The sequence below is a fragment of the Crinia signifera genome, chromosome 4, assembly GCF_055691185.1.
Source record: "Crinia signifera chromosome 4, ASM5569118v1, whole genome shotgun sequence".
Classification (NCBI taxonomy): domain Eukaryota; kingdom Metazoa; phylum Chordata; class Amphibia; order Anura; family Myobatrachidae; genus Crinia; species Crinia signifera.
The window spans coordinates 227,008,865-227,021,326 of NC_139220.1; the positions used below are offsets into that span (position 1 = coordinate 227,008,865).

At 45.5% G+C, this 12,462-nt stretch overlaps 1 protein-coding gene across 1 annotated transcript in view; it reads left to right on the forward strand.

Moving 5' to 3' along the window:
* The window catches only part of GNB5 (G protein subunit beta 5), a 50,695-nt gene that overhangs the window by 17,977 nt on the left and 20,256 nt on the right, over positions 1-12,462 (forward strand). The window contains exons 2-4 of the mRNA XM_083183897.1: positions 5,043-5,179; positions 8,122-8,163; positions 10,210-10,286. Coding sequence (XP_083040023.1) covers positions 5,043-5,179; positions 8,122-8,163; positions 10,210-10,286 — 256 coding nt within the window. The remainder of the gene's footprint in view (positions 1-5,042; positions 5,180-8,121; positions 8,164-10,209; positions 10,287-12,462) is intronic.

Consider the following 12,462-nt stretch of genomic DNA (forward strand, 5'->3'; position numbering starts at 1 on the left):
ACCATCATGGGGCTAGGCCCCCTGCCCGGGCGACCCTCCCCCACTTCCACTAAGCCAGCTTGGCTGCTGGCACCCTGTGAGCCTGCATCCCTGGCCTCCCTTCCTGGCTGTTCATATTCCTGTGCCTGCGCTTCTGCGGCCTGGCCAGCAGGTGGAGCTTCTGCCCTTATGCTGCCGCTATATCCAGGGGAGCCAGCAGGGGGAGCTGCTGTCCCCCTGTCTCCTGACTGAGGCACCGAGACCGCGCAGGGAGCCGCGCGGTCTCCGTCCCCGCTGACACTCCCCTCCCTCCCTGCTGCTTGACGCGAGGGGGAAGCCAGGCTGCCGCCGTCTCCGGCGTGCAGAAGAGAGCCGGGTGAGCGCGAGGGGACAGCTGACGCGCCTCCCGGCTCTCCCTCCCTGCAGACCGCGGCCGCCATTCCGGACGCACCGGCATCCCCGCCGCCCGCCGCCATTACGCTCCCAGGACCCTGGGACTGCAAACCACCCGCGGAGGGAGCAGGAGGGGGAGTCCCTGCGCCCGACCCGCTTCCACCTTGAGCGGCGGGTGACACAGGCCGCGAACCACCGCCTCCAGCTACCAGCACCACCGGGCGGCCACTCACATCCCCACGCCCAGGGACATGGCTGAGCGGGCGCGCGGCGTCCGCCAGCCAGCGCGGCGGTGGGGCATTCCTTCTGGGTCTGTTAGACATGTTTGAGGTAAGATGCTGCAAGCTTTTACTTATCTTTATTCTCCGTGACGCTGATCCCTGCAGATCAAAGAATCAAAGAGGGCGCATACCCTTGCTGCCCTAACCTATATACCCTTGACCTGGGGTGCAACCCCCTTTGCCCCCCATTGGTGGGGGCTTCCCGCCCTGGGTTAACCCCTCCTTCTATGCCCTATCACTATCACTGAACTTTATTTACACAGCCCAATTCACAGGCTCTTAACTGCACTTGGGCTTATTCAGCCCTCGTTTAAACTAGTATCTGTAGTTTTCATCACAGTGATGAATTGCTTATTGATTGTATTTATGTGTCAATAGTGACATTAAACACACACACTTCCCTAGCAGATATTATAGATTTCTAAAATGAAATAAAATATTCAGACAAGGGCTAAATAACAGTAATAAAAACACACTGTCTATTGTAGTGTAATAATAACATACAATTATGTAACAGAGGGTTGTGTAGGCTCTTAAAATACCTCCACCCATTGTATAGAGCAGATTCATACTACATACAATTATTATGTAATATAGGAGGGTTCAAGCTATTACAAAACGTGGGTTTGAATAAGGTAATTCTTCAATGAGTCACAGCTAGATAATATATAGGGCAAATTGTCCTTCCTTTACATTCAAAGCTCCCTGCTCTTTTCTTTTAGGATGACTATGAGCAAAGCACCATGGGGTTGATTAACTAAGGTGGGAGTTCTATTGAACAGCAACCAATCAGAATCTACTTTGATTGGTTGCCACTAGCAACATCCTATCTTCAATAGAACTCCCATCTTAGTAAATAAACCCCATTGAATGCATGTTTGCATGTTTCTGGAATTTACAGTATAATGACCTGGAAGTTTGCAAAACTGATGGTATACTTTATATACCGCAATACAACATGGAAAGATAACCAATAGACAGCCATGGCAATAAACACTTGTATTTCAAATATCAGACCATAAGGTATATACATTAATATGAAACTTTCCTTATTCCGCATAGATAGCCTTGTTAATAAATGTCTGTATATCTGCACCGCAGACACAAATCAGTTGGAAAATAGCAGCCATGGCTGTTTCCAAGTGATTTGCGCATACACATATACTGAGACCTGCACATGCTCAGTAGACTTTAGCATAATGCCGGAGTGTGCTAGCTGTCAGAGAGGAAGGGGCCAGCAGCTCAGGCTGTACGTAGGTCCTCTCCTCTCTTAAAATGCCCCTGGTGTTATCTGGTTATGCAGGACTGTAAAGGTGCATACACATTATGCATTTTTTTTTACACGATAAGCATGATAACGACCATTATTAATGACATTGGGGCAGTACGGACGGTGTAATGGTTAGCATTACTGCCTCACAGCGCTGAGGTCATGGGTTCGGTTCCCACCATGGCTCTAATTGTGTGGAGTTTGTATATTCTCCCGTGCTTGCGTGGGTTTACTCCGGGTACTCCGGTTTCCTCCCACAATCCAAAAATATACTGGTAGGCTAATTGGCTCCCAAAAAAATTAACCCTAGAATGTCTGTGTGCGTGTACATGTGGCTCCCAACAAAATTAACCCTAGTATGTCTGTGTGCGTGTACATGTGGTAGGGAATATAGATTGTAAGCTCCACTGGGGCAGGGACTGATGTGAGTGTTCAAATATTCTCTGTAAAGTGCTGCGGAATATGTGTGCGCCATATAAGGAATTTTTAATAAATAAAATAAATATATTCTAGTGTGTATGCACTATATCCCTATTGATGTGCACTTCCTCAGGCCAACGGAGGACATCGCTAGCATGGATTCAGCATGGCCCACTCACCACACCTGTCGCTTGTCACACCCAGCATCAGCAAGTGTAGATGTCAGCTACCCCGCTGGAGCAAGTCACCACTTATATTGCACTGGGTACACATTGCCTAAGGTGTACCCAGCTTAAGGGTATTTTTACATCACCGTCCAACATGGAAGCTTGCCCCATCCAACATAGAGAGGCATAACACTAGTTTGTTAGGCTTGTTGTGGGTTTCTTTCTCTATTGTGCAAACCCTGAATTGAACTATTTGAGCTTGTACCAGACAGTACTGACAGACATTACCCTATCATCACATAGGCACATGACATATTATCACATTTTGTATTCCCGCTGCCAGGAAATTATGACTTAATACCTTATGGGCATACTTCCCTTTAATGATTACTTCATTGTTTTTGAAATGTTGTAACTTAAACCCTGTCAACTAAGCTAAGCAATATATAATTAAGTAATTCCACTTAATCTGACAAACACATCACCTTTTAGTGCATTTTTATAGCTCAGATTCACATCCACTTGCTTATGTCAACAGACTGGGGGGGAGATTCTCTAAGAATCTCCGCCCCCCTTCGCCGCCCATCGCATATTTAATTATAGCATATGTTGTAACATATGCAATAATTAAGGCAAAGGACAGCTCTTGCGTTAAGAGCTGTCCTTTGCGGTGAGAGTCGCCGGGTCCCAGCAGGTCCCGGCGGCTCCCCCCTCCCTCACACACCCGGCGCTGCTGCTGCTGCGCCGGGCTCTCCTCCTCCCTGCACCCGGAAGAGGATCAGTGCAGGGAGGAGGTCACAGGTCCGGGCAGCACAGCTCTGTGCTGCCCGGACACAGGTGAGGGGGGAGGGGGCGGCGGGGGGTCGGCGCAGGGCGGCGGAGGGTTGCGGTAGAAGCCCATTGGCTTCTATGGGGCATCGCCACATTTTTCTGGCGATGCCCCCCGCCGCGGTAACCCGGCGGGGGATGCTTACAGCATCCCAAAATGCGGTAAAAACCCGATAACGGGGTTTTTACCGCATTTTTCGCTTAGAGAATCTCCCCCTGGGTCTTTCTCCAGATGGGTATATTGGTTAGCCTTACTACCTTTCAGTACTGAGGTTATGGGTTTGATTCCCACCATGGCCCTAACTGTGTTGAGTTTGTATATTCTCTTTGCACTTGGGTTTTCTCCGGGTACTCAGGCTTCCTTCCATATTCAAAAAACTATACTGATATGTTAATTGACTGGCAACAAAAATTAGCCCTAGTTTAGATGTGTGTGTGTGTGTGTACATGTGGCGGGAAATAAAGGACCTAATTCAGACTGGATTGCAAAGCAAGTTTTATTTCTCTAATGGACAAATCCATGTAAACTGCAGGTGGAGCAGATGTAACATGTGCAGAGAGAGTTAGATTTGGGTAAGGTGTGAAGTCTAAATTGCAGTGTAAAAATAAAGCAGCCAGTTTTTACCCAGTACAGAAACAAAATGATCCACCCAAATCTAACTCTCTCTCTCTGGACATGTTCCATTTGCCCCACCTGCAGTGCACATGGTTTTGTCCATTAGAGAAAAAAAATGTGCTTTGCTATCCAGTGTGAATTAGGATCATAGATCTGAAAATCCACTGGGGCAGGGATTGATGTGAATGGTGAAATATTCTCTGTAAAGCTCTATGGAATATGTGTGTGCTATATAAATTACTGGTAACAGAAAAATACCTCATCTGCAGACCACCTCTCCTTTTTCATACGTATGTCTGCGTGCTTTACTTAGCTTGACGCAATAAAAAAGAAAACTGGTATTGGTGTATGACATTAACAATACATTGGTTTGTTCTATATACTGTAACTTTGGCTGTTGTTAGTGTCTGTGAGCCTGATTTACATGTGGCTGCTGATGTGATTGCTGTGGCTATCTTTTGCAGTTTGCAATTGCAGTTATACGCTAATATGGACAGAAGCTAACCTGAGCATAGGGGCGCCCACTGCTGTCACATCATTTCCGTCCAATGGTGTACAGTGTAGCCAATCGGGCATGATGCATATTCTGAGTGCCTTTGAAGATGCACAGGTTGAGCTGCTGTTTGGGACACAGAGGGCTCTCTAGTAGCAAGTTAGATCCAAACGGGTAATTTATGCATGCCCAGAAAAAGCTATCTGAACGTCCGTGACATACCTATGTTTATCCGACCACTACCCCTTATCACCCACAAACACTGTCTTCCTGTCAGTCACTTTGCATCTAATCTCTTGACCACCATCACATTTCATGCGCGCACTGCGGCTTAGATGAATGCACAGTAGGAAAACATTGACCGATTTGCATACAATTACCGCTTTGCGATCCCATCTGAATTAGGCCCTGCAGTTCCTGTTTAAAGTTCATCTACAGTTGCACATCTAGCCTATTTTACCAGTCAAAGCAAGCATGAACATAATCACACTGAGTGTGGCATTGTTCATCTGATGGGTGCAGTCAACTTTGGTACTTTCTTGACAACACAGCACTACTTACAAGACTTTACACCGCTTCTTTTTCTCCTCTGCAGTGCACCAGGTGGCGGAACGCGTGGACTCTCTTGGACAGTTTGTCATGAAAACAAGGAGGACACTGAAGGGCCATGGTAATAAAGTGCTCTGCATGGATTGGTGTAAAGACAAGAGAAGAATTGTGAGCTCATCTCAGGTAAGCTTCACTCTTGTGTAACAAGGGAGTGGCTGGGAACAGTGGACACAAAGCTGTCAAAATGTCATTTTTGTCCTCCTACATCTCACACTGTTTAATAATGACATAATTCATACATTCCAAAGATACAAATATGTAGATTTACCCACAAGTGCAGGCATTTAAATATGTGGGTGATTGACTGTTATTGTTGCTAAGCAAAAGGTAATGCTTGTCAGCAGTGGAAAATATTTAGCCTTTTAAAAGCTACTGTAGTACAGATTTTTTTTATACAAGCCTCTCTTTAACCATAATCAGAAACTGGACGATAATGACAACCTTCTTGTTTTATACTGTATTTGTTAGATAATATAGTTAGTTGTAATTCAGTAATATCCTAAGATTTTAAAGACTGTAAGTTTAGAATGTATCTTTATACCACACCTGAGGGGTTATTGACCTGATCGCTGGACTGCTAAAAAGCAGATGCCTGTGATCAGAAAGCCGGCGTCCGGCTGAGAATGTGCTACAAAAATTTTGCACAATTTTGCTATCACAAGCATTCAAGTGCCGCCCCCAAACATGTGCCGCCCCTAGGCACGTGCCTCACGTGCCTAATGGTAAATTCGGCACTGCTTATAGTTAAATGTAGAAAAACATTTAAAAACATAGATTGCATAACACATGAAGATATGAGCATCGTAAGCTGGAAACACACCTGAATCATTTTTATGCAGATGGACAATGGAGAACAAACAACCATCATTGCTACCAAAAGATATATCTGGTCTGAGAATATTGGCCAATTCATCTTTAAATTAGTGAACCTATTGTGTGGCAATGCAATCGCAAAAACCCATGCCCGCCTATGGGTGCGCCAGTGTATTTACACCGGCAGTCACATGCAAGGCATTTAGGAAACCGCAGCCTGGTGCAGGTAATCACTGCCACATGTACAGACAAATACTTGCAAAATGACATCTATATTTCATTTGTTTGAGATATTTTTATACTGAGAGTGTCCTGTAAGTTATATGATAATGTGGCAATGGTTCATTGCAGGGGCAAACGCAGGATTTTCAGAAGGGGGTTTCCAGAGGGGCGGAGCAAAGCACAGAGATGGACACTTAGGTGACCCAGTATATGCCGGATCAGTTAAAGTATTATAGATAGACCAAATGTATATAAATAATAATAATAATAATAATAATAAAATATATATACATATATACATATATATATATATATATATACATACAAGGGCATCAACAGCAGTGTAGACCCCTGGGCATAGTAATGTATTGAGGCCCCTACCGATCCTCCAGCGGTAGGAGTAGGGGGTGCTATGAGCGGAAGCTTTGATGTCCCGCAGGTGGTAGGGGGTATTATATCAACCGCTCAGCATGTAAGGCCTGGATCAGTTATTTCCACTAATTACCCCTTTACTGCACAGATGGTGGGAGATGGGGTGGGAGAAGGGGGCATCGGTCTGAATGAAGGGGCCCTGATACATAACTTCCAGGGTGGTAGAGGATGTTTAATATGCAGAGGAGGGGTGTATAGTGGAGTGGGCTTATTATTCATAATTTTCTGGTGGGAGGACAGCTTGCTTGACTGCAAATATCTCCAGTTCCCGGAAATAGATTTCTTAGATTTTAATGGAATTAAAAACGAGAGAATCCCACCTACCAAATGGTATTGGGGACTAGGGGATCAGAGTTCAGGGGGCAGAGCAATCTGCCAATGAGTATATAAAACTACATACCAGGTGTGTGGAGCTGGAGCAGTAACCAGCTGCTGGAAGGCTGATATCTCTGGTTTTGGAAACAGTAGAGACAAGCTACTAGTGTCCATCAAAGGGGGAGAATCCCAACTTTTGGAATATACCCTCAGAAAAACTCTAGGTCAGAGAGAACCTGAAATATCTGACTGGGAAGAGCAATTTACAGGCTTGGATGGGGACCACTGCTTTGAAGTCAGATATCTCCGGTTCCCAAGGGCCGATTTTTAAAATTCTTGTACCCCTGGAAAGAGGGGACCCTCAGCTTTCAGCCTAGGACCCTTAGACTCCTGGGGGGGTTTCTGGGTACTCAGAAACCCCCCCTGCGTGCGCTACTGCATTGGATGTCTATTTTACCAGTAGTTTGTATATCACCTCGAAGCTGGAAAAGGTTCTACAGTGCACCAACAATAGACACTCTGTGGAGGATGCACTAACATCCGCTGGCCCCACATCACCTGCATTTGGTGATTGCGCTGGCTCCAGGGCATGCTGGGAGGGATCTGTGATGGGTCCCTCTAACACCGCGGTGGACAGAAGCTCATAGACTATAGAGTAATGCCAGCAAAAGCTCTATATTGCAAAAACCCAACGATCTGGTTTTAGAACATGGGCAAATGCGGTAAAAAACACAATAACATTGTTTACCGCATTTTCCCTTGAGAACATCTACCCCCCTAGTCCTGATTCAGAGGTGGATACAGTAGCAGCCGTGTCGGCATCTTTGTAGGCTGCAGAATAGAAAAGATATATTAATACCGACAGTATTGCTGGAACTAAGACACCAGGGCCACTTCCACTGCATACAAGGACACAGATGCTGGCTGCAACATTCCTCCTCCCCATCATTACCGCCCACAAATGCTCACTACCTGTCAATCACTCTGCATCCAAATCTACACTATGACCACTGTCTTGAATCTATAGCGAAACAAAAACATTGTCCAATGACAAAAACATTGGAATTGTGTCCACCTGAGAATTAGGCTCTCTGTCCTGTGGCTTCACCTGCAAACAGCCACCCCATAGCTACTATACATCTGATAATGAATGTTCTTATTGCAGCCAGTATAACACAGCCATTCTGTAGGGGCGGGCTTATGATACCTCTTCTCTCTTATTTTTGGATGTACATCCTTATTATTTGCACTAATACCTTTCTGTTTGTGTTCTTATTATGCAGGATGGAAAAGTGATTGTGTGGGATGCTTTTACAACAAACAAGGTACCTTCCACCCGCACCACCTGTGCATACATTACAGTATCTAGTAGCTGCCATAGCATAATGCTTAACCTCTGCTTAGATGCATAGAGGTCCGTGTCTCCCAACTATAGACTTACACAATACAGGTTACATTATTTCTTTAGTAACCTGGAGACAAGATTTTATATCTGTCCCCAGTAATCAAAAACTTCTCTACATTATTTCTTTAGCCTTTTTTGACAACTGTTATACTCAATGCCCCATAACAGTTGGTTAATTTGTGCAGATCATCATTAACCTAATATAGGAATACAACAAGGACAACCACACAAACAATTCCTCTAACACTGGGGTAGCCAACCCTAGTCCTCGAGAGCTACCAACAGTGCATGTTTTGCAGGTCTCCTCACAGAATCACAAGTTAGCTAATTAGCTCCATCTGTGTATCTTTTAAAATGTGTCAGTGATTAATGAGTGCAGCTGTGCAGCAGCTAGGTTGTCTGGAAAATGTGAACTGTTGGTAGCTCTCGAGGGCTAGGGTTGGCTACCACTGCTCTAACACAATCACAATGTCACGCCCTGATACAATAAAGTCGTATTTTCTCTCATAAGGGTAAACATATTGCAGCATTACGTCAGCTCCCGCCGGCGTAACTTAATGCTCCCACGGTCAGAGCTGGTAGAGCAGGTAGCATAAACCCACAAATGTAAGAACCTTATTCATAAAGTTATTCACAGTACTGTATGTCCTATTACCAAGAAAATAATCCATGAGGAGATTATTACATAATATCCATGAGAAATAGACACATCACAGGACCGTACCTATGATGACTGTACTGTATAACTTCTAAACAACTATACAAAACTAAACAATGCATAGGCACTTGGTAGTATATTAACCACATCAATACCACAAAAGCACTGACCTCACAGATATTGTACACACACCCATAGATCTCATACACAGAACACCTGTGTGTTGAAAGCCACAGCTAGCAATAATAACATACTTATTATTAAATACAGGATTGTTTTACTTTATCTCCATTAAGCTACATTGCAGCATCGTCACTTGTGTCACTATGTGTACAGCGTTCAAAAAGAGGGCCGTATTCTGGTTCACTCTCAGAGGCAAATTCCTTCTCAACTGGACAAAACCATGTGCACTGCAGGGGGGGGGCAGATGTTACTTGTGCAGAGAGAATTAGATTTGGGTGGGGTTTTACTTCAAAGTGAGATCTATATTGCAGTGTAAATGCAGTGCAGTGTAAAAGTGTAATAAAGTAGTCAGTATTTTCCCTGCACAGAAACAAAATAAGTCACCCAAATGTAATTCTCTCTGCACATGTTACATCTGCCCCACCTGCAGTGCACATGCTTTTTTCCATTTGAGAAAGAATTTGCCTCTGGGAGGCCCTAAAGCACAGCAATAAGCCATGTAAGCCTATGGCCTAATGTAGCTTGTGGCTTTCTAGTTGTTGGCTTGATGCGTAACTCCAAAGATATTTGTGGCTACCATCTTGGATAATCTTAACTGCAACACCAATACCACACTTTCAAATAATGTGTTAACTTCTAAACAGGACCTGTCACCTCTTTGTTAAATATATGTGTTCAAAAGTCCTTAGAAAAAGAATAAACTACCCTACGCATCTCCCTATTCCTCCTTCTTCCAAGAGAAGCTGGGTGGCTCCTATGATTAGCATACTGGTTGCTATGTTTTAGATGACCTGGATTGCATGCTAAAAAGACCGGCCAGCATGCTGATCACAGCTACAGTCACCACCCTAATCTAAAAGACATAAAACCAGTGACAATTGAAGCAAAGGGTTGGTGAAGGAGAGACAGTTGCAATGTCTATCTGGTATTCTTCTAAGAGAACCAAAGTAAGGAGGAGGGGTTTGGGAACTTTGTATTGCCAGCTTTACTAAAACAATGGTGACAGGTCTTCTTTAAGTTATAATGAAATAAAAGTGTATCCATGACCTTTTGAAAAAGGAAGTGATCATTGTTATATAGTAATCAGGCCTTCTATGGGCTAATCTGGTTTTTGGTGCATTCTAGGAGCATGCAGTCACCATGCCCTGCACTTGGGTGATGGCTTGTGCATATGCCCCGTCTGGTTGCGCCATTGCTTGTGGGTAAGTTGTGCACATTTAGTAGTAATGAAAATGTTATTTGTCTATATGATTAAAAAAACACAGGACTGTTGTCACTAAATCACAGATTCTGAAAGTCGGTCTTCGGGACCCCACACAGTGGATGTTTTGCAGGTCTCCTCTCCAGCGGTGTAGCTAGGTGCCATGGTGCCCGGAGCAAGAGCATATTTCGCAAACCCCCCCCCCCCCCCCCGCTCGGAGACTGACTGACATGTTGGTAAAATAGTGTTGTTTTAATTCAACATGGTTATAGCAGTCTCCAGGAGGAGTCACCATGCTGAATTAAAACAACACTATTTTTACCATGTACTTGATGTCATCACACACCCATTACATATTATACCGCATGCCATAATGCCCATTATACATTATGCCACGCACCATAATACCTATTACACCACATGTCGTAATGCCCATTACACGCTATACCAAACACCATAATGCCCATTACATGTTATGCCAAACACCGTAATGCCCAATACACGCTATACCAAACCCTGTAATGCCCAATACACGCTATACCAAACCCCGTAATGCCCAATACACGCTTTACCAAACCCCGTAATGCCCAATACACGCTATACCAAACCCCGTAATGCCCAATACACGCTTTACCAAACCCCGTAATGCCCAATACACGCTATACCAAACCCTGTAATGCCCAAAACACATTATACCAAACCCCGTAAAATGCCCAATACACATTATACCAAACCCCGTAATGCCCATTACACATTATACCAAACCCCGTAATGCCCATTACACATTATACCAAACCCCGTAATGCCCATTACACATTATACCAAACCCCGTAATGCTCATTACACATTATACCAAACCCCGTAATGCCCATTACACATTATACCAAACCCCGTAATGCCCATTACACATTATACCAAACCCCGTAATGCCCATTACACATTATACCAAACCCCGTAATGCCCATTACACAGTATACAAAACCCCGTAATGCCCATTACACAGTATACCAAACCCCGTAATGCCCATTACACAGTATACCAAACCCCGTAATGCCCATTACACAGTATACCAAACACCATAATGCCCATTACATGTTATACCAAACACTGTAATGCCTATTACACGCTATACCAAACACAGTAATGCCCATTACACCAAACACCGTAATGCCCATTATATAATAACACACAACGTACTGCCTATTACATATTATGCCACATAAGTGCCACTTACCTGCATGCTCGTTGCTAAGGGTTTCATGCTCGATGCCAGGGGTTTCATGCTTTGTCTGGGGTCTCTGTGACAGGCAGCCAGTGACACCTGTGTGGTGTCAGTGTCACTCAGCCTTCCCGGTGGACAACAGGCCAAATAGGAGGGCCCAGTTAGGGCAGCAGGGGCCATGGGGGCAATTTAGGCTTCTCAGAGACAGCCACATAGTGGCTGCCACAGGACTCAAGAGGGTGGGCCCACAATCAATGGGCTGGAGCCTGGCCGGGCTTTGCTAGGGCAGCCTGAGCCCTTGGCAGCAGCATAGGCCAGGGAGGAAAAAACTCCTCAAAGCCTACCAATGCCACACGATGGCTTTCAATAGTAAGGGAACATCGGGCAGTCACACTCACACTGACTGGCAGCCCCATCACCCGATTCTCCGGCAGCGGCACAGCCCCAGTGTCCGTGTTGTCCTTCTGCGCATGCGCCGCGGCCAGCCTGTGCTTTACGCTGCTGCTGAGACACATCAGACTCGGCAGAGCGCTGTGTTCGTGCGCACCCTAGAGCTCTAAATCAGCCTGTGCTTTTAAGCACAGGCTGGCAGCGGCGCATGCGCAGAAGGACATCACGGACGCTGGGGCTGCACACAGCGCTGTGCCGCTGCCAGAGAATCGGGTGATGGGGCTGCGGGCTGACAGTCAGTGTGAGTGTGACTGCCCGATGTTCCCTATTAAACGCCACCCGTCGGAACATGCTGCCCGCCGTTAGTACTATTTAGTATAGTACATTTGCGGAGGGGGGGCGGGCCGGCGGCGCCAGTCGTCCAATCGGCGCCCGGAGCGTGAGCTCCGGTGGCTCCGCCCTCCCTACGCCTCTGCTCCTCTCAGAATCAAGTGAAATAATAAGCTACACCTGTGGATCTTTTAAAATGCGTCAGTCAGTAATGAGTGCACCTGTCGGGTGACCT